Source organism: Coturnix japonica, chromosome 2 (assembly GCF_001577835.2).
Source record: "Coturnix japonica isolate 7356 chromosome 2, Coturnix japonica 2.1, whole genome shotgun sequence".
Taxonomy (NCBI): Eukaryota; Metazoa; Chordata; class Aves; order Galliformes; family Phasianidae; genus Coturnix; species Coturnix japonica.
The window spans coordinates 78,405,839-78,432,083 of record NC_029517.1 but is presented as its reverse complement, the minus strand read 5'-3'; the positions used below and the strand labels follow the sequence as shown (position 1 = coordinate 78,432,083).

The 26,245-nt window shown below is 39.4% G+C and overlaps 1 protein-coding gene across 3 annotated transcripts in view; it reads left to right on the top strand.

Annotated features, from left to right (window-relative positions):
* The window catches only part of BMPER (BMP binding endothelial regulator), a 150,902-nt gene that overhangs the window by 71,042 nt on the left and 53,615 nt on the right, over positions 1 to 26,245 (top strand). For 2 of the 3 annotated variants that reach the window (XM_032442564.1, XM_015855065.2), the window contains exons 7-11: positions 7,972 to 8,071; positions 11,317 to 11,426; positions 12,049 to 12,189; positions 14,445 to 14,549; positions 19,897 to 19,942. In XM_032442564.1, coding sequence (XP_032298455.1) covers positions 7,972 to 8,071; positions 11,317 to 11,426; positions 12,049 to 12,189; positions 14,445 to 14,549; positions 19,897 to 19,942 — 502 coding nt within the window. The remainder of the gene's footprint in view (positions 1 to 7,971; positions 8,072 to 11,316; positions 11,427 to 12,048; positions 12,190 to 14,444; positions 14,550 to 19,896; positions 19,943 to 26,245) is intronic. The other variant, XM_015855067.2, reaches the window with a different exon arrangement.

Here is a 26,245-nt window from a genome sequence, read left to right as displayed (position 1 = left end):
GGCAGTGCCTCANTTTTTTTTTTTTTTCATGGAAACAGTAATTTTCAGAAGAGAAATAAATAATCATATGGCTCGCAGCAAAGGTTCTGTATTCACCGGAGACCTCTGGTGTAACAGCTGAATTAATCACGAATAGCTGAACTCTCTCCTGCAGTGGCACGCCAGAATTGTTTCCTTGCCAGCACCTTTGCTTCCCTTCTACTCTCCCCACAAAGCAGCTGCTCTCTGCCCCTTCCTGCAGTGTGGGGCTGCCCCTGGACCAGTCCCACCAAAGTGGTTGTCTTGCCTTGTCTTTTAGCATCATCCTGTTCAACCTCAGGTCTTGTGCTCTAAGCATTGTCCTCTGAAACAGACTGACAACCAGTGGGAAGACTCCCACTGTTTTTCATTGTCTTTGATACAGTCCTTTCCTACGTACGACCCTGAAGTCTACCTCTTGCACTGTGTGTGCTCGTCTAACTTCCTGCACTATAAAAAGGCATGGTGTGCTGCATGGAGTGACATCCCTAGCTCCATCTTCTCTAGCAGCATTTGGAAAGATGACTTTGTACAATTCGAGTGTGTCCTGAGCAGCAGCTAGAGGGAATCTAAGGGGCAAAGCACTTCCTGTGGAAAGAAGTATGGTTCACAGAAAACACCAAGATGTGTTGGGAGGGTGTGTGAAGCGGTACCCATAGTTGTGTCATGTATTTTAAGTCATTCTCTCAATGAAGAGAAAGTTTCAATTTCATAGGTCTGAAGACTTTTGATACTACCATTCAGCATGAGATATATGAGATGCAACGACAGCTATCATTTCAATGAGATATGCAGAAGAGAATTTGATTAGTATGTGAAATGACAGGATGTAACGGAGGTGGTATGAAAGGATTTGGACTAGATAAAAGCTTGATTTCAGATGCTGGCCAAATTTCTCCTTGCTGGAAACAAAGACTGACCTGCTATGTAGCATTAGCATTATGGGAAGAGTTGAGAAAAGGATGATAGCTTTTTAAGATACTCTCTCACTGGGAAAGAAGTTCTGAGAAGTAAGTTTTAACTGTTGTTGGAAATACTGTTCAGGATAACTAAACAGCCCACAAGAGTACTTGAGGTGTGCTGTGAATCCAGACGTCTCTGAGCTGCAGAGAGATAAGTTAGTTGATTGTTTTAGCTCACTATCAACTAGCAGAAGAAGGAATAGACATTTATATTACAGAGTTGAAAGCTCTGGCTTCTGCATGTAACTTTAGAGACATTAAAGAGTACTTAATGAAATACAGAATTTTTTGTGGGGCACATTATTTCAGCTTGCAGGAGAGATTTGTGGAGAGAAACAGATCTACCCCTGGAAAAAGACTGTTCAACCACTGAGGAGAATGATCAATAAAAAACAGGTTCCAATACAGAACAAGTATATGATCTCCAGCTGGAAGAATGCATCACTCAATTGCAGGCTAGTCTGGAACACAGGTATCATGAATCTGTGCAGGTACTGTAGAAAAAAGAGAAAGGTCAGGGAAAAAAAAGGCACACCTCATGGGAATGGTGCTATAGGTATCAGATACAGACTTGCCTCATGTCTCATTGCCTCTGCTAACCTGAAAGTAGAGATGTTGCCCCTGGAGCTGAAGTAACTAAGATCTGACTCCACAGGTGGGCTGCCTCTATAGCTTGCTCCTCTGCCCTAATGGCAATAATCTGAGCTCTCCTCCAGCCCCTCCATGATTTGAGCAGCAAGCAAAAGGTATTGGGTCTGGGAGACACTGCAGCTGCTGCCTAACTCTGATGCTGCTTTCTCATGTCCCTTATGGAAAGCAACTAGGTTTCTGTACTCTCTGCAGCCATCTGTTTTTAACAAAACATGTAGAAACTCGATGTCCTTGAGAGATTTTAATATCTCCGAGATTTTTGTTATTTTATCTTTGTACCATTTTCAGTGGAGTCCCTTGGTCATTTGTGGTTGGAGCTGACTGGGGATTCACAGGCTACAGGTGTGCTTGTTTTGTGCCTGCAGAAACCTTCTTTCTTTAGGAAATCAGCCTGAAAGGAGAACACACTATGATTAAACCTTTCTTGGCTTCCAAGTGAAGGGGGGCTATTTACAACATTACTTTAAACAGAGCCAAAAGCCCTCAAATTGTAAATCCTGGAGGGGAGAGGGCTGCTGGCTGTTCAGCTGCTAGACTCTACAGCTATGCTGTTGGGTCAGTGAGTGATTTGATTTCAGCTGGCCTGTGAAGCCAGATGCAATATAATCTGAACAATACTTCTGCACAACGCTATTAGACCAGAGAAATATGACCATGTGCTGGTTGTGCTGAGACCCCAGCTGAGAGTAGAGCTCTGCCTGACCCTCCCTGAGGAACTCTTCAGTGGTTCCAGGAACTGTGAAATTTTAGGAGCACTGTCTCTGGCTGTGTATACTACAAGACAGCTACTGTGTAAAGCTTGATTTCATTCTCCAGAATGTTCCTTTCTACCCAAGGCAGTAGATACCTTGGTTCTCCACCCACCTCCTCATGCAGCAGTGTCAAATTGTGTTTTGGAACCTGAATGCCTGATTTCGAAGTGGAGAACCATACCACAGAATTGCATACTTCACCCTGCAAGAGGACACTGCGATATTCCAAATATGAATTTGCAAACAAACACAGCATACAACTTCCCTCAAAAAAAGATATAAATATATATATATTTCCATCTAAGCAACTCCAGAAAATGTAGCTGTCAAGTGGATGGCAAGACTGAGTTGACTTGGCACTTACTTGAGTCACTTCGTACACGTGCTATTTAGTTGATTGAAAGCATGACTATTTCAGAGGCTTCATCCTGCCCTGAACTATTAAATACAGAATAATTTAGATAATCAACCACATACTGATTAATTTCCAGAAGAGGAAGGCCTTTGAGTTGCTGGTTTTAGGTCAAGATGTTGCAGCCTATCTGATGCTTTGCATCCTCACTTGCAATTCTCTGGATGCTTGGGTATGTGAATTTGTATTAGTTAAAGACCACTAATTGAACTGTATAATTAATACAGCTTGTTGATTATACGGGAAGTGCTTCTAAATACTTGTATCATAAGGCTGCACGTAAAGGTAGAGGTGGTACAGATCAGTGGAATTCTCTAGGCTTCTCTTGACTAAGACAAGGAATGTATTTGCATCAGATTCAAAGAAAACAGAGAAATAGTAGGTTAAGAATTGTACATTTGCTTTGTTGAGAAGTTACTCCAGAAGTTTATTCACAGGAATCTTTCAGTTTGCCATTTCTAATCTTTATGGATTTTAGCTAATGTTTAAGAAATTTAAGACCATATTTTATATCCATACTCATTTGCATGATCTGACAACAAAATGAAGAAGAGCTCTTCAGAGCACTTGCTGCACATGCCAGTTCTTAGGACACCACTTTAAGCTGTCACTGGAACATTCTTCTAAAGTCTATCTATAGCAGCAATACCACGGAAAACAGGGTTTTAACATCTGGATCCAGAGTATAAAAATGAAGTGCACGCAAGGCACTTTAAATACCTTTTGTGCTGAACTAAAGTTCAAGATCTCCTTATTCTGAATTTTATCCAACATTTTCTAAAGAGACATTTTAAAAATCCTTGTCTAGACAACATATCAAGCTGTAGGGATGTGGGAAGCTCTGGCTTGTCTGTCTGCCTGTTTGTTGTGCTGATTGATATGCCGTTTGCTTTTGTGCTGAGAGCTTTTTTACTGCTTTGTTCACTTCCCTATCCAGTGACCTTTCCAGGGAGTAGTCACTGTGCATAGTGTGGCTTCTGCAGGGACCCTCAAATACTGTGTAAGGATGAAGGTACTCCCGGAGGCTGTCTGCCATTACCACACTCTTCTTGACAGAGGACTGTCATTTGATTTGGGAGATAACACCTACACCCCAGTTATGATATCCTCTCACTTCTGTGCATGAAGGCTACCTCCAAGACAAATCAAGGACTGTAGACCTGACTGTAAACCCAAGGCATGAGTTTACAAGTGTGTGATTCAAGGGGCCTTTTGAAGATGTTTGCGTAATACATGTTGCTGACTATTTTTATGTATTTAGTGCATGTTTGAAAGGTAGAAGGAGGTCTTTACTGTCACATAATAATTAATACATCAGATGTAGCTCTTGGTGACCAATAATTGTATACAAGCCAGTATATTATCCATTTCATATAGGAGGCATCATACACCTTAACAATTATGGCATAATGAAATAGGAATACTGGTATGCCTTCAACTTTTCTTTTTCCCTTCCCTAGAGTGTTAATACTCCTCATTATCTGAATCTCAAATGATACACCCATTCCTTTATTAGCAGTTTTCTATTAATTGCTTTAGTGGTATAATTGCCATGAAAATGATAATTTTTATTATTATGGCTATTCATGGTGGCTATAGTCACAAACAAAATGCTAGAACAGTTGAAAGCAAACAGTCACCCAATTATGTGTTTCTTTCAAAGAATCATTCAAAATCATTAATATCAAAATTGCTTTCAGAATCTGATTATGACAAGGGCAGCTCTGCTAACAGAGCAGAATAACTAAGTCTGGAAAGGATTCACAAGGGTAGTTGAAGCCAACTCCTGGCTCCATGCAGGACTACTTAAAATTAACCTGATGTCTGAGGGCACTGTTCAATGTGATGGTCACTTTTCATTGTACAAGAAGACCAAGGCTGTTGGAGATTAATGGCAGCAGCTTTTCAGCCTTCAAGAGTTTTTGGGCAGACAGTTTTTTTCTGCACTCATTTCCCTCCATCAGTCCTAGCACACAGGCTACATACACACTGTACACTAGGTGAGTGCATGTGTAGCCTGTCCCAAAACTACACCCTCTCTCATTACTTGTCCCCACCAAAGTCTTACACAGCCTGGCCGTGTGCATCTTGTCTCCGCTGAGTTTCTTGTGTCCCTGTTGAACAGCAAAGTATCATATCAAAGTCAGGGTCAGAAGTGGATAGAAGGGACAGCTGAATAGCTTCATGATTTTTTTTTAGGAAAGACTAAGGCAGTTTCTTTTCTCAAAGAGGAATATTTTATGAGAGAGTTAGAAAGTGCTGGTCCATCTTTGCCTCATTCCTATGTCTGTGAGAAAGCTGCTGAGACATGATAGCCCATATTGCCCTCTGAGCCAATTCCAGGGGTCCTCTGGCTTTGTTTTGTGGGTATGAAGTGGCAGCAGGGATTATAGAGTTATTGTTTGCTTCCACCTTGGAAGGTGAACCTTTGCACTCTAGACCTCAGATTTCTTATGAAATCCATTACCTCCAGAGGACTGTGGACTGCAGCAGCATCCTGATTAAGGCTTCATGTAACTATCACTCAAGAATTTATTTGCCTTGCTCTTGAATAGTATTTCTCACAGGAAGCAGATGTCACTTGTACTTTATTGGTCTGCACTGGCTTCCAATTAAGGTTTGGTATTACTGGAAAGCGTTGCTTCAGACCTGGAATATTATGGCTGCCTAGGAGATGCTACACTTAACAGAGAAATGCAACCTAAAAGCTGTGGATGTAGTTGGGAGGTGAAGGAGGCAAGGTGTTAACTGTGCAATTCTTATCCTGTTTTATGTTTTCCGGAGCCAATCTTTTTGCTCTCAGGATTTATTTTTTCCCTTGCATTTTTAATGAACATTTGTTGTACTGTGTTTTCTGTACCATTCTATTTCATGCCATATAAAGAACTGACGATGCTAAATAATCCTGCTTTGTGAGCTAGCACTCTGAAGTTTTTACTTTGTGAGTATTGAATGTTGATTACTAAAGCTAAATACTTTTAAGAAAAAAATAAGAAAAAAAAGCTGATGGATATATTGTGTAAATGTTGACATTTCTTCATAGTGTTCAAAGAGCTCTTAGGGCAAGTATTACTTATTTGACTCTTTTTGAATATATATCCTGTGATGATTTTTGTACTTAGAAGAGCATACCTGGGGTAGCAATGAGCTAGAAAGTTGTTTTACTGTTATTGTTTTACTGTATTACGGTTGGAATTGAGCACAGCAGTGGAGTAAGAAGAGAGATGAAACTGTACTTAGAACAAAAGTTCTGTGCAAAGGAGGTGCTGGTTCAGTTACTGCTGCAGACATAAAAGACAGAAATGAATAAATAGTTCCTATTTTTTTACTCACTAGTTATCCAGGGCATTTCATATATATATTTTTAAATAGTCTATGCAACAGACTGCAAGGCAGTGCCTCAGTATTTTGTAAGGCTGAGCTTTGATTCCATCTGTCAGAGAAGCAAGACTTCAGAACATTTCTGTAGAGGCATGGGATATATGACTGTCAAATACAGAAGCAATGTTGCAAGAGAAGATCTGCAATCACCATGTTCTGGTGCACTGCTTTGTCTTCAGTGGTTGTATTCCTGATCCTGGCACCAGGCTGACTGAGGCCTCTTTGCTCTCCTTTGCAATTCATTAAGTTATCACCAGAGTCTGAACTTTGTCTTCTCTTAGCCTTTTTCCCTGAGCAGGATTACAGGAGAAACCTTCCTTGATATTTATTCTCTCATCCTGCACCTGTGTCTCTTCTCACAAAACTACTCCCAGAACATCATAACTTCAGTGAAGAATTCATTTCATTTTGTCAAGTTTCTGGTCTGACCCTTAATTTAGGGCAGTCATTTCGGTCTACAATAACCTCTGTGTTTCTGCATGCAGCAGTGAATGAATTATGAGCAGTCCTTAGCCATGTGAATTCAGGATGCTTTGGTAGCCCTGTGGGACAGGTAGACTCCAGTGCCTGAAAACTTATTATAGAATGGGGGTATAGTCAGCATGTTGTTTTCTATGTAATACTGCATATGTGGATTCACCCCTATGTGAATCACGCTTTTACGTGATTCACTGAGGCCATTAGGAGTGGAATGGCATATCATTTCAGGCACAGAGCTCTTCAAAATGAACAGGTTTTTCCATCTTTCCCTAGGGAGCCTCAAGACGCATCCAGTATGTACGTGGGAGGAGACTGTTCATAAGCTTTCCATCTCAGCATCCAGGAACACAAAGGTTATTGTTAGGATAAGTGCGGCTCTGAGTGATAAATGAGGCAGGGTAGCTAGATGAAAAAGACTGTCTTCTCTTACTAAGGCATACGTGAGCTGATTTTTGAAGTGTAATAACCTGGTCATTTCTTAAGAGCATTTGAAGAACATTTTGATAGAGAGTCCTGAGTTAAATGTTGTATTCTCCAAGCATGGTGAAGTATTTATGGAACACAGCAGAATAACAACAAAGATCTCTTCTGACTAACTGCAGTTAATCTTAAAGAGATATACTGCGTCTTTGTTGTTCTTTTTGTCTCTCTTTTCCCTGATATTTGTAGGCTCATGAAGATATATCTAGTACAGGTTATCTATCTATTTATTTATTTATTTATTTTGCCACATTAATTCTGAAAATCTCATATACTCTCTGTATTTCGAGTCCTCTGAAGAAAACGGGCCTTCTGGGTTTGCATAGTTGGACTGAGTGGCTAACAAAAACATGCTTTCTTAAATTATTTTGACTTACTTGGCCTCTGAGATCAGGGACATAGTAGAAGAACACCTGCTCTCATTGTGCTTCATTACTTAATCTCCATTCCAGACAAGCCTATAAGGGTGTGGCACAGGAGGGGAGAAATAAAAATTGCTCAGTAACTTTGTTGTGCATCTGGAAAGGTTCATGGCTTATTCTCTTTGGTTGTTTTTGTTGTGTTTCTTTTCACATCCAAACTGAGAAATAGATAGAAAGACAATATTTTTTCAACTGTTACATTCATTTCTTGAGAGAATGAAAAGATACAAATATTCCAAGGTCACTGCAGGTGATGCAGGATGTGCTAAAGGATAACTGTACACATTCCACATGTATGTGATGCAAAAAAAAATTCCTCTTGGCAAAAACTGCTTTGGCTAAGGCTTTTCAGGCCTTGTTAACAGTCTGTGTCTACTTGACATGTCTACTTGACATTTTGCTTTTTCCTTCAGGGTGGCAGGACCCTTTGCATCCAAGAAGTCTGCCCCATTCTGTCGTGTCCCCAGCACCTCAGTCACGTTCCTGCAGGACAGTGTTGCCCCAAATGCTTAGGTGAGTGTTTACATTCCCGTCAATGTTGGTAATACTGGTAAATCTTAAATACTGCTAAATTCTGAAAAGTGGAAAAAACAGAGCTGTTCTAATATACAGGCTTCAATATATACTCCAGGTCTGTGTGTGGAGTTGTGATGGATGGCACTCGGAAAGCAACTGCAGAAAAGGATTTGAGTATATGCCAATTGGCTTGCTTGGAGAGACAGATATAGAGAGGTTTCCCACCTTCATTACACATGTTTTGTGAAGGAGGTTGAGGCAAGAGGAAATGTTTCATTGGAATGTACCACAAAAGGAAAGGCCTCTCCCTCTCAGATTTTTGGTTAAGTGTGCATTTGCATTCTTGGCTTTGCGGAAATGCAGGTCAAAGAAAACTTCTGGTCTGAAATTGCATTCTTAGAAATTGTTGTAAGAGAGGCCAGAACCCAGGAATTTGCCTTATTGTTGCCTTAAGGTGGAATCACAGTTTCAGCCAGGACTATTTTCAATTACATCTTTCCAACACATTTTAAAGGAGTAAATCAGAGGCCTCTGAGAAGGTTTAGTTCTTCTAAGCCATGCCAAGAAGCACAGTGATTTTTGAAAGCCCTTATTTTGCTTCTGCCATTTAATCTGATTTGCAGGTTAGCATTCCTCAGCACACGACCCTCTACTTCATAAACAAGGTTCACCATAAGCTAGGATCTTACCATGTAAATTAGGTTTAATTTGGTCTACAAGGTTATGAGTAAGTTTTTTTGCAAGTTTTCAAGACTGGCAATCTCCAGTTCTTCAATAGGAACTTCTTGACATTTTGTCCAAATACTTACTGCTGTCTCTGGTCTGTTTTTAGGGTGGGAATAAGAGTACAGAGAGCACTGGCCTTGAAGGCAGTGATCTATAGAAAATTCCAGTTTCTCAGAATAATGAACATTTTTGACTACTTGAAATAAGCCTGAATTTGCTTATCTATTTACAAGTTGAGAAATGCTATAAATAAATACCTGCCCAGAACATTTAACCACAGCACCAGGTAGAAATAGAGTAAGGAATGAAACAGGGAAGAACAGTTCAAATAGTGACCTTCTGAGCTGCTATTTTGGCTGAGGACATTTTTCCTTCTGCAAACTCCCCTTGTCCTCTTCACCGCATGTTTTTCCCAACAGAACCTTCCTGTCTTTGGTCTGAGTGTTCAAAAGCCAGCTTTGATATCTGACTGTTTCATAGGGATATTTGCACAGGTTCTTTTCTTTTGTTCGCTTAGAAATGTCTGTAAATGATTTTGCCAGTAACAGTGATTTGCATTTTGTGCAGTCATCACATTAAGGTATGTTGAATACCTGTGAATAGGTGATGTCTACTCGTAGTGAAATGTTGAATGCTCTGGAGAGCCAAGAGATGCATAGCAAAGGGCACAGCAGTAGGAAAAAAAAAAGCATTTCCAGGGATGCCAAGGCATGGTTTTTAAAGTATCATGTGCAAGACCTCCCTGCAATTGGATTTCTGATACTCAGCGTAAATATGTTAGAAGAATGCAGTTGACTCCTCTGAGACTTGAATTATTAGTTTAACTAGTGGTTATGAGCCAGCAAAGCTGACCAACCATTAAGCCAATATCTCCACCACCACATCTTCCTTTTTCGTTGTTTTTCTTACCAACTGTTTGAACTGGGTTGGCCACCCAGAATTGTGTTGGGTGGTTTGCAAGGCATGGCAAGACAGCGTGAGAGAGAGCTTGACTTCTGTTCACTTGCTGATGTAAGTTATGAGATGGAAGCCCTGGCCCCACATAGAGATTCAGATGTGTTGTTACAGATGGGAGTATGTCTTGGCTTTGTCTGTAAGTGGTGTGTGGATGTGGAACAGTTCCTTTTAGGGCTACTGAGCATCCTCAACTGATTTCACATGTCAGTCGTGCAAGAGAAATTAAGCCTTTGCTAAAGTATGCATATTCGGTAAAAGGGAGGGAGGTTGTGCAAGCACAATTTAGTCTGAGTTACTGTATTGCAAGAAGATACATTGAAATTGTGTCTAACTGAACAACAGCAATTGTTTCTTAGCTTTTTAAAAAACAGTTATTTGCATATACATATTTTGGAAAGCTTCAGGCTTATGCAGTGGATTCTGCTGTGTGCTTATCCTTCTGTTCACTTATTTCTCAGAGGAAACTGGAAGCTTTTTCTTTTAAGCTGCTCTGCTTTTATCAAGACTTATTGGAAAAAGAAGGGATTACAAATTGGAACACAAGGACAAACTTCAGCTATCCCAGCTGCCAAGATTTGGCAATTTGGGGGCTAAACTATTGGGCTAGTACTTAATGACTTGTATTTTGTTCTACTGCTCATTCACTGCCTTGGAACTGATGCCTGTTTAACATCAGACCTCAGAAAGGGTAAACTGGGAGACTGGCAGCCTCTTCCAAAGGAACTTATTACAGCTGCCACCATTAGTAAACAGGGAAAGATATTCTAAACCAGGAAGACAAGTATAGTGATTTCAGAGTTTTTGTAAAGACTCTGTGCTTGTCTGTTTCGATGGTCACATGTTCCAAGTTTGATTTGAAGTGCTTGTAGATTTGCAGGACTTCAGGAAGGATTTGCTATTGACACTGTCTTCCCTGTACAGTGCTCTAAACAGTGCCTCACTTTCATGCAACTATTTTTTTTTAAAGTGTTCTGGAAAGTTAATATTTTTTGTTGTTTCATTCTTCTTGTAAACTTTGCAAATGCCTGTATTCCTTGCAATGGTGTCTAAGCATGGTACACCAGGCTATTTTAATAAGACTGGGCAACACATATGATTTTTTACATTAATGTCACTGAATTGGTTTAGTTTGGCTGCTGTGAGCCCCTGAGGCAGATATGCTAAAACCAGTTCAGGCTGCTTCATTTGATAAGTTGTTACATTAAGTTAAAGACTGTTTAAACTAGTTTAAATGTACAAACCCTAAGAGTTTGAGTGCTTACTTTTTATTCATGTAGCTGCAATGTGCACTTTATGATGAAGAACGATTTTTCCAATATAAACATGTCATAAATCATATTAACATTCCCTCCCACAGTAAAATTGTATAGATGAATGTGTGCTAGAAGAACAGAGAACTGTTAAAAGTACATATTTTTTTCACACCAAAATGGAAACACACAGTGAATGACATATTGCAGATGAATTTGGTCTTGTGACAATAAGAATTACTATTTTTGTTGTCAGTGTGGCATCTCTTCAACCACATTCTGTTTCTGTTATTGTTTATTTATATTCAGGACAGAGGAAAGTGTTCGACCTCCCATTTGGAAGCTGTCTCTTTCATAGTAATGTGTATGATAATGGATCCTCATTTATTTATGACAACTGTACAATGTGTACATGCAAGGTAAGTCCACAGTGCTTTGGTTTAGCATGCTGGTTGTCTGACTTGGCAGTAATTTGTAAGGAACTGTAAGCCCCGATAGGGTTCTGCTTTGGCATCTTGTGTGGTCCTTGAGAGTCGGGTCTGAAGAGCTCTTGCAGTTGTGCTAGGAAAGTTTATAAAGCTACCGAGTTTCTCAGTTAAGACATGGTGCCTATCATTGTGATGCAAAATGAAGTTACTCAGATTATATGACTTTCTTTGAGTTTGCATTACACTGCAAGAAGAATTAACTCACTACATGATGAGCTAACACATTGCTGCTAACGGGAAGAGATTATTTTATGTAGTTGACTATGCGTGATTATGATTACATGCACTTTCGCACCTAAATAGAGACAAAGTAAAGTGTTGCCAGATTGGAGTCAAGATTTTGCAGGTAAACAGAGTGCTTCACAGACCATAAAAGATTCCATTAATCCAGTGAATTACTTTTGTTTTCACTGAGCTAACCTATCCAAAGGAACTGGGCTCTTAGCTTGCTTGGATGCAATGGCTGAGCAAGCAGAAATGTTTCGATAGGTATGCACGTGAGCAGAAACTCTGAGGTGATGGTTTAATGATTTCCTGTTGTCCTTTTACCTAGGATTCAACAGTGATATGTAAGAAGAGGTGCTTGCTTCCTGGAGAATGCAATAAAAACCAAGACCACTGCTGCAAGGAATGTGTCTCCTACATCACTCCAGAAGAAATGAAAGTGTGCAAGTTTGGCAATAAGATATTCCAGGTACAGTTTCAGGTGTGGTTGAAGAATAGATGCTGAAACAACACAGGCTTACTGTAAGTTAGTGTCGTGACTTGCTTTTCAGCAGAATTCTCACCATCACTTTAGATGATGGAGCAGCTCAGAGGCACAGCACAGCAGAATTTGCCAGCTGCTGTTTTTTTATTGGAGTCTCTGCAGATTCTGCTGATATGCAGCAATTAATACTAGTTCCTTCTTGTTGTGATGTGTGTCTCTCCAAGCTCCAGTTTCAAAACAAGTAATGCATGTTTGGTATGAGTTTTTTATTCTCCGCTTTCCCAAGTAAATGCTGATATTTATGGGTAAGTTATTTTTGAGAGGTGTGTAGGCTTCATCTGCTGAGGCGGCCTCTTCCACAGCTGAGCAATAGGAGCTGTGCAAATTTCATCTTGACTGAAAATTACTCACTGAAATTTCACAGCTCTGCTGAGGACAGCACCTCTGACATCTCATATTGGGATAGCCATATAATAACAGTTACCTACTGCGCTCTCACTCAATGTTTTCAAATCACAGGGGATACTCTGCAATACACTTCTCATGTCACTGAGACCCTGCGTGTTTTTCCAAGTGGTGCAGTTGTTTTTTTTTAACACTGTGTAGACAAAGATTTTGTCACCTTATGGGCCATCTGTGAATTAAGAACCCCTTGAATCAGATAAAATGTTAAATCCCGTGTGAATACTTCGTTTGCTCAGCCAGAACTGCTTCCCATTTTTTTTCCATCTTTTGTGTACATAGCTGAAGTGTTTATTCTGGAAATTACATGTGAACCTACTGTACACTGAGACTATACTGGATCTGATTGGAACCCTTACACTGGTACTATTGTGCTTCAAGAACAAGTGCCTGCTTCTTAGGCGCCCAGATAAAACAATCTGCTTCTCGTGAAGATCTTACTATATTACTAAACATTATATTGAGTAAGAAAAAGATAAGAGACAGTACATCTATTTCTTGCCCTGTATAAGAAAAGATAAATCTGGTGTAGCTTGGTTTAAGTTAATGGCCTAACACTAGTAGAATGGGCACTGGTTCACTGGGAGACTGGGCAGTCAGAGCTGTGTTCTGTCCTGTGCAAAAATGGCTGTGAAACAAAAATCGGGATAGCTGTGTGCAGTTAGTTGTGAACCATTCTGAGTCTGTAGCAGATGCTTGGAGAACAGTCAATAGAAGTGCACCAGAATGCTGCCTCAGAAACATGAGGTGATCTTAACATGGCGGGGACAGACAGAACAGTGGAGAGACAGCCTTTAGCTGTACATATTGCACAGAATGAGTTAGTCACCTTGGCATTTTGGATATTGTCTATTTTTCACTCTGGTCAGAATGTCATGTTGAGGTGGGCACATAATTGTTCACAGCTGTTTGGTTGGACTGCCTGTACTCTGTTCCTGTCAGGTCTATCCTCACCCTTCCTTCACAGAGGTCCAGCAAACAGAAAACATGCACATTTTGGCTCTAAGCAGACTAGCACAAGACTGTAAGTGGGTGAGACAGAATGTTTTAGGAACCACACTTGGCAAATGAAGCACTGTGGAGAAATGAGCCAGGGCAGTTCCACGAACAGTCTTCCCCAAGTAAGTGAGGATAAGACCATATTTTGCTCTGCACCTAATACTTCAAGAGCTGTAGACTCTTACCGGTTATGCATTTGAGGAGTTCAATCCAGTATCTCTTCTAAACATTTTCAGATGTTCAGCAGATCAAGTGTCTATGAAAGTGCTGTAAGTAATCTAAATTAGAATTCATTATTCAACCATTCCTGCCTTAAGCCAAACTGATGCTGCATCTGGGAATAAATTCACTATATGCTGACATCTTAATCAAATACTTTCACATGCAACAACTTAAAGACATCACTCAACCAAATGAATCGGGTTTTTCTAATTATGTCAGCTTAAATGAAAATTTGTGGTAGGTGTGATCACATCTTAGGCACACAGTGAAGAGAAAACAATGCAAATGATCAGGACACCAATGGAAAGCTCAAATGTGATTTGGTTAGCTTTGAAATAATAAAGTCTTGATTGGGAGGGCTGAAGGGAAGAACAACCCTCTGAATTTGATCTTTGTCTTTAATACAACTGGATGTGGACAGATACCTCAAAATAATTTAGACTAAACAATGACACTATGCCAACAGGGAAAGTTATCCCTTCTTGTGCAATGATGCATTGCTGAAATAGCTTCCTGTTGCCACCCCAACTGATACTAGATCATGTTCCCTCTTGCAGGATGGAGAGATGTGGTCCTCTGTGAACTGCACCATCTGTGCTTGTGTGAAAGGCAAGACAGAGTGTCGCAAGAAGCAATGCATTCCAGTCAGCAGCTGTCCTCATGTGAGTTGTTTAAAAGAGCATGGCTTTCTTCTCTACTTTTCACCACCATTATGTTTGTCAGTGTTTCTTGGAAGTGTGTTCTTAGCACTGGGGCACGTAGATTGGAAAGTAGAGATTCTTTGGCATATTAATTTAGGCTGGTGTTTTCCAAGTGTGCTATTGCTACTCTGAATAAGAGCTTCTCACTTCTGTCTTTGCTCTGCAGACTGTGTTCCTCCTTACTTTTTCTCTGACTCAAGTATCTGGAATACAACATCTCTTTCACGTATATTTAGTAGCTTTGTAGATTGGTGAGATGACTGTGTAGACATACATTTAGCATGCAGATGTTAAGGCAAGTGTCAAAAGGTTGTGCTTGCTTTTCTTAGTGCATATGAGGCTTGAAACTTGGTTAGACAGCTAAATTAAATGAAATTTAAAAATCTCAATCAAACTTCACCACTTTCTCTGAGGTTTCAGCCTGAAAAAAAAAAAAAATTGAGTGTCTGAAGTGAACCCAGAGCATGGTGTAATTATGCTTTATGCAATTGCTTCAAAAATTAGCATATAAAACCTTGATGTAATACCAGCTTTTGTGTCTTGGATTTCTGTCACTGACAAATTACTTTGTTTTAATGGCCCAAGCTTTCAGAAGAGGGAGCTCTAAATAGCACCTCATGTAAGGTCAGATCTTTGAACAGAGCTGCAGAAGTGAGAGCCAAGTGGTTAGCATTATACCTTCTCAGTGTTTCCCTCTCCATCCTGGAAGCCAGTCGGGAAAATATGAGTCACAGACACCTAGGTATAAAATTTTAAATGACAAACTCTAGTTTGTAAAACTTTATATGTGTGAACTTTTGACAGCCAGAAGCTGTGGTAGAATAAAAAGCCTGTACCACGGTGCTCCTGTTTCTGCTTTGCCAGTGGGCTGCAGGAGTGATGTTTGTATCCTCAGAAGAGGGCACATCTCCTGTCACTGTGGTGTTCACTCCACAGGGTAATTCTGTTAATAGGCCTCATACGAGATACTGCACACAGGAAATAGGAACAAAAGTAGCTCTTCTTCTGGGAGCCAGATGAGGCCCATAGCGATTGGGCTTCCTCGCCTTTCACTGCATAAGCAGGAGGTGAGAGCTTGGACCCCTCCGGTCTCCTCAAATTCTTTGTTGTTGACCTTGGCACATACTGCAACTCATTTATATTTTCCCTATGCAAGATGCATTTCAAACATTCAAGATGCTTTTGAGATCAAATAACTAGTTTGACATTATATAATTCTTAAGTGAAATAAGCCAGTTCAGCACTACCCATATATGAATTACAGCATTGAGATAATCAACTAAAGTGGCTTCTGTGAATGAATCCACTGTTCACGGACAGTTAGTGGAAACAGTACTGAGTAACAATTCATCGTCTGCGGTCCTGTGGGACCATAACTGACTGATGTACAAGCTGACTGGTGTACCAACCGGCTGTTACATGAACTGCTCCAAGGTTAATGCAAACTCCTTAACTGCACTAAACCTCTGAGTTGATTCTTCAGACAAGGCTCAGCTCCTCAGGGCTTAGAAGATCAGATTATGTTATCCTGCAGAGCTCTTCCCTCTAGCATGTAACCAGTCACCCTGTGCTCTCTCTTAAAATGGAGCCCATACTAAGCTGCATGTGAAACCACCCTCCTCCACAGATACAAGCAATGTTTCTGCTCTTCCAATCTAAATTGGAAGGAGAAGCAGGAGAAGGAATGTAAACTCTAGAGTGAGATTTATTTTCCTATTCCAAGTGGGTACCACCTCAAGTAATTTGAAAGCAAATTATGTATGCTAATGGATTTAAATCTTTCACCTTTCATCTGTGCTATGCTCTGTTTGATGAGATATTCTGTCAGAAATCTATAAACATTAATTAAACACACCATATTATTCAAGATAAAGATATTTTAGTGATTCTGGTACTGAAAGTCTGGATATCATGTATAGAGTTATGCTGCTGTCTCTGAAAACTGTAGGGGTATGAATTCCCATTTTTTTTCTCTCTCCCCAACATTTCTGGTAGTAAGCAGTCTCTGTTGGCTGTTGGAGACTGCTGTGGAGTAAAATGCTGCCCCTTAGGGTGTCATTCCACATACAGTCATCTCATTAAAACTGTGTTAGGATACACACAACTGAGTGTAAACAGATTGAAGATTCACAAAGCAACTTGCAATATTGTTCCTCGACTTAAATGGTTGTGGGGTGGGGTTTTTTTTGTTGTTGTTGTTTTTGGGGGTTTTGTTTTGTGATGGAATATTATTTATCAGCATAGATTTTAGTCAATTATTTCTTGAAAGGATAAGTTTCTTCAGAAATTTCTAATGCTGTGCAGCCATTTGTATTATTCATTCTATTGGTGGCAGGCTGCCATATTTTCAGAGACTGTTTCTGCCATTTCTTTAGTTTTCTTCATAGAGCTAGGCACATTTTTCCATTCCTTTTATTATTCTCTTTTTGGAATGTTTAATCCTGCATCAGTAATTTCAGGAAGCGCTTTTCTTAGCTTCTTTTATTTGCCGCAGGGGCAATATATCTCTTGTAAACTCAATTGCTCCTGTCATAGCTATAGTAAAATCAGTGTCCTTCCTGGGCTTCTAGTGGTTCCTGTTTCTGGTAATTGATTTTATGTTGATATTTCCTCTCAGTTACCTGGAGCATCAGCCTGCAAGGTGTGGTGCGTGCTAGACCCCATCCAACAATATTAAGCGTATGTTCAGTCTTGCTGAACGTACTCCATGTCTCCTTAAACACATGCTTAAGTACCATATAGAAATGGAGTAATTTAACACTTGACAAGACTGCAATTTCAGACATCTATTAGACCTTTTCTTACCTAATTTGCTATTCACTTGCCTTAGTCCTGCTCCAGCCTCCCACTTTCCTTGTGCCATCTTCCTTCTAATTGTCCATGATTATCTATTTCCTCCTTGCCTCCTTTCCTTTTCTCCTTGCCTTTGCATTCCTCACTAGTAATGCCAGGCTGTGGAAATGGTCACTGGTCATGGATGTCTTATTTTGTACTTCCAGAGAAGAGTCTTGAATTTTACAGCACGAAACCTTTTCTGATGTCCAGAGCTCAAAAGTTAATAGAATCAAATTCATGGCATGTGAAGATATTTGCAGAGTTTGATTTAGAGGGTAAAATTTGAACCCATGAACTTGAAGAGAGTTGAAAATTTATTCAGAACATGTTCTCCCATCTTTAACACAGACAGCAGTTAATATTACAAACAAAAAGTTGCTGTTTTTACTCTAGTGCCAAATGAGGCACAAAAAACAACAGCTGTTGCTATTGCACAACCAAACAACCCCCTCAATTAGTCCTGCCTTAGAAAAAAACCCAAAACCTCAGACATAAAATTGAAAACCTCATAAAAAAGAAGAAAAATCCCAGAAAATAAATAGACTCAAATGTGGTCTGCTTATAAATATTCATAGGGAAAAATGGGATCACATCACTTAGCCCACTCCTAAGGGAACCCTCAATGCTAACAAAATCTTGCAGCACATGTTAGCAATAACGGGTTTCCTTATTCTACAAGACAAAAACAGGATCTCAGGCCAACATGGTGGCTCAAGTAACCAGCCTCAGCAGGCTGCCTTGGAGATTCCAGTTTCACTTGTATTCTTGCCACTTCCAGCTTGGCTGATGATTTCAACTCTTTTATTGAAAAAGAGGTAAGGCTACGGTGTGCAGTGTGTGGCATTCAGCTGCTTGTCTTCCTTTTGTACAAATAAATGCATCCCAGCTCTGTACTTCTGTGCAGTTTTACTGGTTCTTTCTTAGAAGGATTTTGTACTAGCAGGTGCTTGATAGGTCTTCTCATTGCAGCCTGGTCATCAGTGGTCTTCTTTGCTCTGGGGCCTGATGGCCACACAAATGTCTAAGCATTGCACACATGCCAGTGAAACTGAAATCCGTTTCATTTCTCAAGACGAGACATGCCTAAAATCCATTCTCTCCATCTGCAGTCACACATTCAAGAGCAAGCTTACACTGAACTTTTGTGCCCTGATGACAATGAGCTCAAGCACACTCATCACCTGGAGCTCATTTCTCCCCATGCATGATGTCAAAGCTTGGCAGTGTTTCTGGCAGAAAGCAATGTAGATAGCATTATGGCTTGCAGTCTAGCTTCTCTTACCCTGTCTCTGCATGGACCTGACACCCCTTCCTTGTTCATCTTCACGAGCATTTCGCGACTGCTGAATTTGGAGCAAACAACATTGCAGCTCCATTTGCTCCCCTTACTGGCCACTCCTTGCTTGCCTGCTTAGTGGGGAACAGAACAAGTGGTCACACAAAAGGGACTTTCTATACAGTTCAACTACAGTTCTACTATTGGACTAAAGTGTTGGTGCTGGGGAACAGCACGACTCCATATGCCTCTTGCTTTCCCTTATGAGAATGTGGGTTAGCTCCAATATCACCATTAGTTCTGTTACAACCCCTGCCAGTTTTTGCTTGGAAAAACATATCATTCAGTCTGAAATTTTCCAGGCCTATCCTCTGACTTGATGGTAAGCTTTTGGGAATTAAAGTAAAATCAGAGAGAACATCTTTTAATTTGAGGATGTCTGAAAAAGAGAATGAATTTATGTACAAAGAATCATGATTCCTACTTCTAGCCAGCCTTGTATAAGACACAGCTATAAATAAAACTGTCATGGGCAAAGTGGTGAGTAAATACTTGAGAATTTCATCCATGATCCTGTGATTAGACCAAATTTTTTATTTTTAGATGTTGCATGTCTTTGGACATATGCCCATTTACATCACTGGGCAACCTGGTCTGAGATTGGTAATATGATCTGGTAAGAGGTACCACAAGATTTAGCCATGAAAGAAATCTGGCCAAACTAGATATCTACCAGTGCCTTCTTTCCTTCATTTCTGTAGGAAAATGTATGATCTGGGGGCACAGGAGAGCGTTGGGTTGTGCAGGGCGGCAGATTGCATAAGTGTCCATAAGTCTAAGTATACATGAGGAAATATGTGTGTTTTGGGAGGTGGGGAAAGGAGGTGATCTTGGTAACCGAATGACTAGTCTGCTTTTAGATATCTGTGAATACATGAGCCCAAAGTTCTCTCGCACTCTCTAAAGAGAAAACTGGTAACAGAGAACTCTTTTAGTATTACATTTCTAATAAGACTGCCAGGAAGCTTTTTGAATAGTTCTGTCTGTTTTTAGCACCTGATATTTGAAGCGGTAACCAGGGCATTGAGTTCAAACACAACTTAAACTATTTTCAAAAGCTTATCCAGCCTTACAAAATAACACAGTCGTTGCTCCAAAAACTCTTTCATTAAATCAGCCTGTCTTTCTCCCAATTAGGGTAAAATCCTGAACAGAAAAGGATGCTGTCCTATTTGCACTGAAAGTAAGTTCTTTCTTCACATTTTTAAAATTCTTTTCTATTATTTGAAAGAAAATAAATATAGTAGAAATATGGTTGCTTTCTGCCTTCTTTTTATAGATCACAAATGGGCAGGTAACTCTTTCTGGCTACAGTTTGTTTCCTATAAGTCTATGAATTTTAAACAAAATGACTGAAAAAAGTGATTTATTTCTTTTCTGTTGCCCGCAAGTGACACTGTTTGTGCTAAATCTGAGGTGCTGCTCTTTGAAGGATATACTTGGCCTGTGAAATTTGTAGGTAATTAGATAAGCAATGTATATAAAGTTGTATCCTTTAAGACCGGGTGACTTTTATACCTGTAAATAGCAACCCCACTGTGCAAGAGAGGGGAAACAGTCTAAGTGTATATATAATTCAATAGTTTTGCATAACAGCAATAGAGAGTACAGTAGGAAGCAGTTATTCTGTCTGTGTGATGTTTAATTCAACCATCACCTTTTTATTCCTTTATTCTTCACTTCAGCAGTGACCATCTTCCCATATCCCTTGCAACCTTTCCTAGCCAGCAAATCCTACTTGCACACTTACCCTTAAGATTATCCTATTCAAATACACGGAGACCTGTCTTCACTGAAGTTGTCAGGATACAATTATGTATTTCCTTCAGGATGTGTTGAAGTATTTTACCAAATAGGAACTGAATGTTAAAGAGGGGCTTTATGATTTAGGAACCATTTTTTTTAAAGAGAATGTTTCCTATTCTTTTGTCTGAAGTCATATTGTTTTTACTGGTCTACTCATTTCTGGATATTCTTGGATTGCACAGATTCTATAAACTAACGACCTTTTTCCACTCTGTTCATCAGCTGGTTCTGAATATGTAACTTGTAATAAAATAAATCTAGTTTTGGATTCTTCAGTATCAAAATGAAGTGAAATACAAATGTCAAACTTAGAAAGCCTTGAAATAAAGAATACCAAGACAAAAGAGAAATGAAAGATTGAACAGCTGAATTTATGTATGCTCAGTTTCAAGGGTGAAGACATTTCCCTATCACTCTGCTTGAACATGACATGTTATTAGTGTCATGAATTTATTGATCGCTGTCATGCCTCTGCTCTTACATTTCAGTCGCATTTAGCCTTTCTGATGTGCTCTTTTGTAATACGAGCAGTTTACTGTTAGGGAGAGGTAAATAGTGGTGCCATCCATTCCCTCAAAGTGCTGAAGATCTTCTGTTGTAAGTGGTTACAAAGAAGACATTTCCTTCAGAAATCCTGCTAGAGAGAGATAACTCATGACAACAGTTTCATGGGGGCAGCAAGCAAAAAATATGTTTGCTTTAAGTAAAAATAACTTGTATAGCAGCCAGATGACCTTAGAGTCAGAACTTCTTGGTGATATAAGAGAATTGTCATGACTTTAAGACATGAAATTAAGGGGAGAGTATCAGCAGCCAGCAGAATATGTTAAGTTTACATTCCTAATATGAATGAAGTGGCAGATATTTGATCTTACTTAAAAAGCAGTATTTTTTATTTTTTTTTCCACAAACAAGTGTGCAGAGAGAAGAATTCTAGGGATACCATGGGAATTTGGACTCTGATTCAGCAGCCATTAGAGCATCTCCCTCAATTCAAATGCATGGGTCCATTGCGTGAGGAAGCAGTAAACCTTCCTGCAATCTGATAAATCTCTATTACGAAGAAATTGACAACTCCAGTTATTTCATGATTTTTTGTCAGCTGGAGGTCTGTGGCCAGCCTCCTTCTCAAAAAGGTTTCAGCATCAGGCTGAGACTATGATATTCAGCCAGGGGTTTACAACTATCAGGAATGGAGATTCCACAGTCTTTCTGGGTAGTCTTCTCCAAAGTTTGACCATCCCATGGTAAAATTTTATTCTTTCTATCAAACTGGGATCTCCCTTATTCCAAATTACACCTACTGTTTCTTGTCCTTCTGCTGTGCACCTCCATTAAGAGCTTGGCTCCATCTTCTCAGTAACCTATGTACAGATAAGGTCAGATAGCTCTTGGTTCTCCCAAAGCTTTCAGGCTAAACAACCCTTTTCTCTTAGCCTCTCTTTATGGGTCTGCATTGCATTGGTTCTATGTATGACTGGGAGGCGTACCAACTGTCCCATAGCAGTGTGTTCCTCTGTTGCACATGAAATGGATCCTTTTTTTGGAGAGGTTTCTCACTACAGACACATTTAGCATATGGAGGAGGACTAATGCTAAGGCTTTATGATTACAAGTAACTCTAAGCTTTTATCAGTTAATGTAATCAAAGAGTTCTTTAAATACCTCCTCTCATACAGCACCAGTATCCATTAGCATTCTAACAGCTGCCATTAGCAAGGAACTTATTCCACCTTTGTGCCAGAAGTGCTGTAAATCTCATCACAACATTTTGACAGGTAAAATCAGTTTCAGTGATGATCACAATCGCAGTCCAGTTGTTAGAAACTTTGCCAGTTCAACCTATTCCTGATAAGACGCACATGCACAGCCCTTTCCCTCACCCACCCACTTATACTGATCCTCTCTCCACATGTTAATGCACCAGACGTATTTGTTGGTCCAGAAGATATTAATTTTCCAAAGTAAAAACAACATAGGAGGTACGAGAACATACTGTACACAGGAGAGCTCTGAGTACAGTTTAAATGCAGCCAATTTCTATGAAGTGGGTCAAAAACAGTCACGTTGTTAAAGGCTACATTTTAAACTGAAATATATATATATATGTACATATATATATATATGTGTGTGTGTGTGTATATAATTAAAAAAAAAAAAAAGAATCAAAGGATTATTTTTCAAAGCAGTTTGTTGCAGAGGGAAAAAGTACCTTGTCTCCTAACGGACTAGGGAGTCCCTTTTGTCTACTGTTGGTGAAGTTAACTGTGGTTGGTTTTGGCATGTTGCTGTTTAAGCTCCATGGCTGGTGTACAGTTATCACTAATTAAACACAGTGGTCATACCAGTGGAAAATTCAACAGTTTAGTTTATTTTGCTGTAAAAATGTAATGAAATGTACTCTTTTGGGCTTGATTTAGAAAAATCACCACTGACGTCAATTCCATAAATTAGTAATCCTGTGTTAGACCAAGGTCATTTTCATAATAAAAAAAGAAAACACTAAACCTGAATTCAAATAACATTAACAGACTGCTCTCAGAGCAAGCTGGGAATTTGCAGTGGAGACTAAATCTTTGTTCTTGACGTTGAAGAATTGATAGCCTTTGCTGAAATTACAGCATGCAGTAATGCTTCCTACTGTGACTGTGCAGATAAATTTTAATCATTATCAATACCCCTAACACAGCCATACCTATGTCATTGTTAGGTCTTGTGGGCTTAGAGTTTTTCAAAGAGTACTGCAGTCATCTAGGTTTAGCAGGACATATGATTAATTTTGTAGTTAAGACCTTTTTTATTTGGTGGGCGGTCAGAAACTTTTGTTTGCCCATCATTCAGCATCTTTGTAAATTGACATAAAGCCAAACTCAGGGCATTTGGATCCAGCCAACCAGCCTTAGAACTAAAAGGTTGGTACTTTCACCTGCTCCTGTATGCTGATCCTTTATGTTTATAGAAATACTAGTAGAAAATTGATGACTCTTCAAAACAACAGCACAAGATAAAAAAAATAGTGTTATGCTTTGTAGATACCATTGAAAGCAGGAATCGAAACTAAAGGATTACAAAGAAGTCTGTTGCTCCTGTTTCCTGTTATTTCCTTGCTATAGAGAAATGCATCAACAAAAAGACTGCAATTGTTGATTCATACTGAAATGCTGTTCATGATTTAGCTCCTTGGTCATTTCAGCTGTGATGGCCTACTGTATAAATATGTATTTGAACAAACTGGAATAGATATTTTATTTATGAAAGAGACCATAAAGACTCCTGTGGAGTTTTTGACACCACACCTTGTAATGTGTATTATATCAAACTGCACTATGCAACAGTTATGAGGAAAGTACTCTAAGGCTACGCATTTTTTAAAGAAAAGCTAATGAAATTCTATTATGTGTGTTCCGTAGCTAACTTTCGAAAGTTAATAATGTGTTCTGTTTGATTTAGGGCTTAATTCAGCGTATGGGCTAATTGCATTCAAAGTTTCATTTTATTTTTAAAAAGCTGGGATCTTTATGAATTATAGATGTGCAACCAGAACACTTTTACACTGGTAAACTTCTGTTTTTTCCTCCCTCTTTCCTACTCAGAAAGTGTCCAAAACAATTTTAGTTATAATTTAAAGTGTATTTTTCTTGGCCACTCTTAACTAGCTACAAGCCCAGAAGAGTGTGATCAGACATCTGGACATCTTGGACTTCAATTGACTGCTCTGATGTCCTGAAAAAATAAAACAAGTTATTCCATGAGCACCAGAGCTAACAGCCTGGTTTCCTATGGATTTGTGTCCCATTTCCTTTATACCCTAACAAATAATAAACCCAGCTAGAGACAATATATCCTGTGGCTGTTCTGGAGCTAAAAATGTGCTAATTGGCCAGCCAATATGCTCATGCTCTTTGGCCGGTCAGGATGTGTGTGCTGACTGTCTGTCTGGCCTCAACTAAACAGTCTATATATAATTTAGACTTTTCATAAAGGCCATATACCACCTTGGGGGTAGGGACATTAGCCTGAAGGCATGTAGGTACTTTTTGGCAACCTGTTATTTCAGTAAGTGATTCTTAATTTCACTCAGCATACTACTTACTTGAACTTGAACATCTTTCTGTTAAGTTTGTTTCAAATTGGCCAGAACTGGTTGTGATTTCATTAACTTTCTTTCCTCCTTAAAAGAGTATGTTAAACATCGAGGAATGCTTAAATGTTCTTTTCCTTGCTGTTTCTTTTTCAGCATTTTTTTTTTTTTTTTGTACAGATAAATGTGTTTTCAACCCTGTGCTCCTTGCCTACAATTACCTTCCCAGTTAGTTACCTTTCCTAATGAAAGTCAGTATTTCATTTGAATTGGGTGCATGATTTGTAACATGCAAGGAGAGCTGGCCAAGAGTTCCATAATATTCACTTTAGCACCTAAATACTATTATTACAAGTTTGCAAGAAAGCTATAGATCCTTAGGTGGGAACTGGGCAAACTGTGTGAGTTACATGTGAAGACCATCAAATGTAAGAGCGTGAAGTCCATATTTTGTTGTTAAAAAAAAACAAATGTGAAAACTGCCTTGTTCCCAGAAGTTTATACAAAAGCCAGGAGTTCTGAAAATTGATTTGGGCACTGAAATGTGGGATTTTCAAAAGACATTTACAGGTGTTTGCAGCCAGCTTCTAACAATGTTTAATCAGAGTTGAGTGCTTTTACTGCCTAAGGTGCTTGGGAAATCACAGCTCTTTGTGCACAGCTCTGTGGTGCTATTAAAAATCTGTGTCTTCCAGGGAAAGAGAGAGAACATGGGTGTGTTTGCCTTTATATAAATGTGCATGTGTAGATGAGGAGAAGTTACTGAAGTTGAGAAAAGCCAGGTTTAAAACAAGCAAGAGACAGTAGTTTTTCAGGCACTGTGCCCAAGGATGTTGTGGATGCTAAAAAATATTTCTGCGTCAAAAAGAGACTGGACAAATTCATAGAAAAGAAGTCTATCAGAGGTTACTAAATAAAGACAAACCATGTCTAGCTCAGAAAAGTCCCTAAGGTGGAAACAGTTGGAGGCTGTCAGAATCCTAGGGGGAGCATTTTCTATAATTGCCCTTGTCTAACTGTGACCTAGACAACTGATAGAGACAAGGACTATCTATCTGCAATAAGCTGACAAGTATTTACTGTAGGGATAGAAATCTACATCCACAACTCTCTGCTTCATTAGCACAAGTCACACTTCCAAGTAGGGAAGCATAGATTTGGCAATGCAGTGATACTCTCCATCCACTACATCTCAAACAGAGGAGCAAGTCACACATGACACTAACTAGACAACAAGTGTTTCCAATGGATTTCAAAAACAGCCAAGCATAAAGGCCTGTTTTATTTCCAAAAGAATGAATGAATAAATAAATAAATAAATAAGCAACAATAAAAACCAGAAACAAAGAAATCATAAAACATGATGTGATTGAAACCCTCTCAAAAGGTAAACAACTCAAAACCTAAAAATGAGCTGGAACACTTTTTATGTTGCCTGCCTTTTGCAGTCTCGCTACACCCTGTATTAAGGTTTCCTTTGAGGCCAGACTGTTCTTACTGGCGGTGCCTGAGTTATCACACACACTCTTGCAGGGTGTGGGTTTATTTTTTAAGACACACAGAATTTTAGCAAACCTTTCAAGAATGTTTTATATAGTG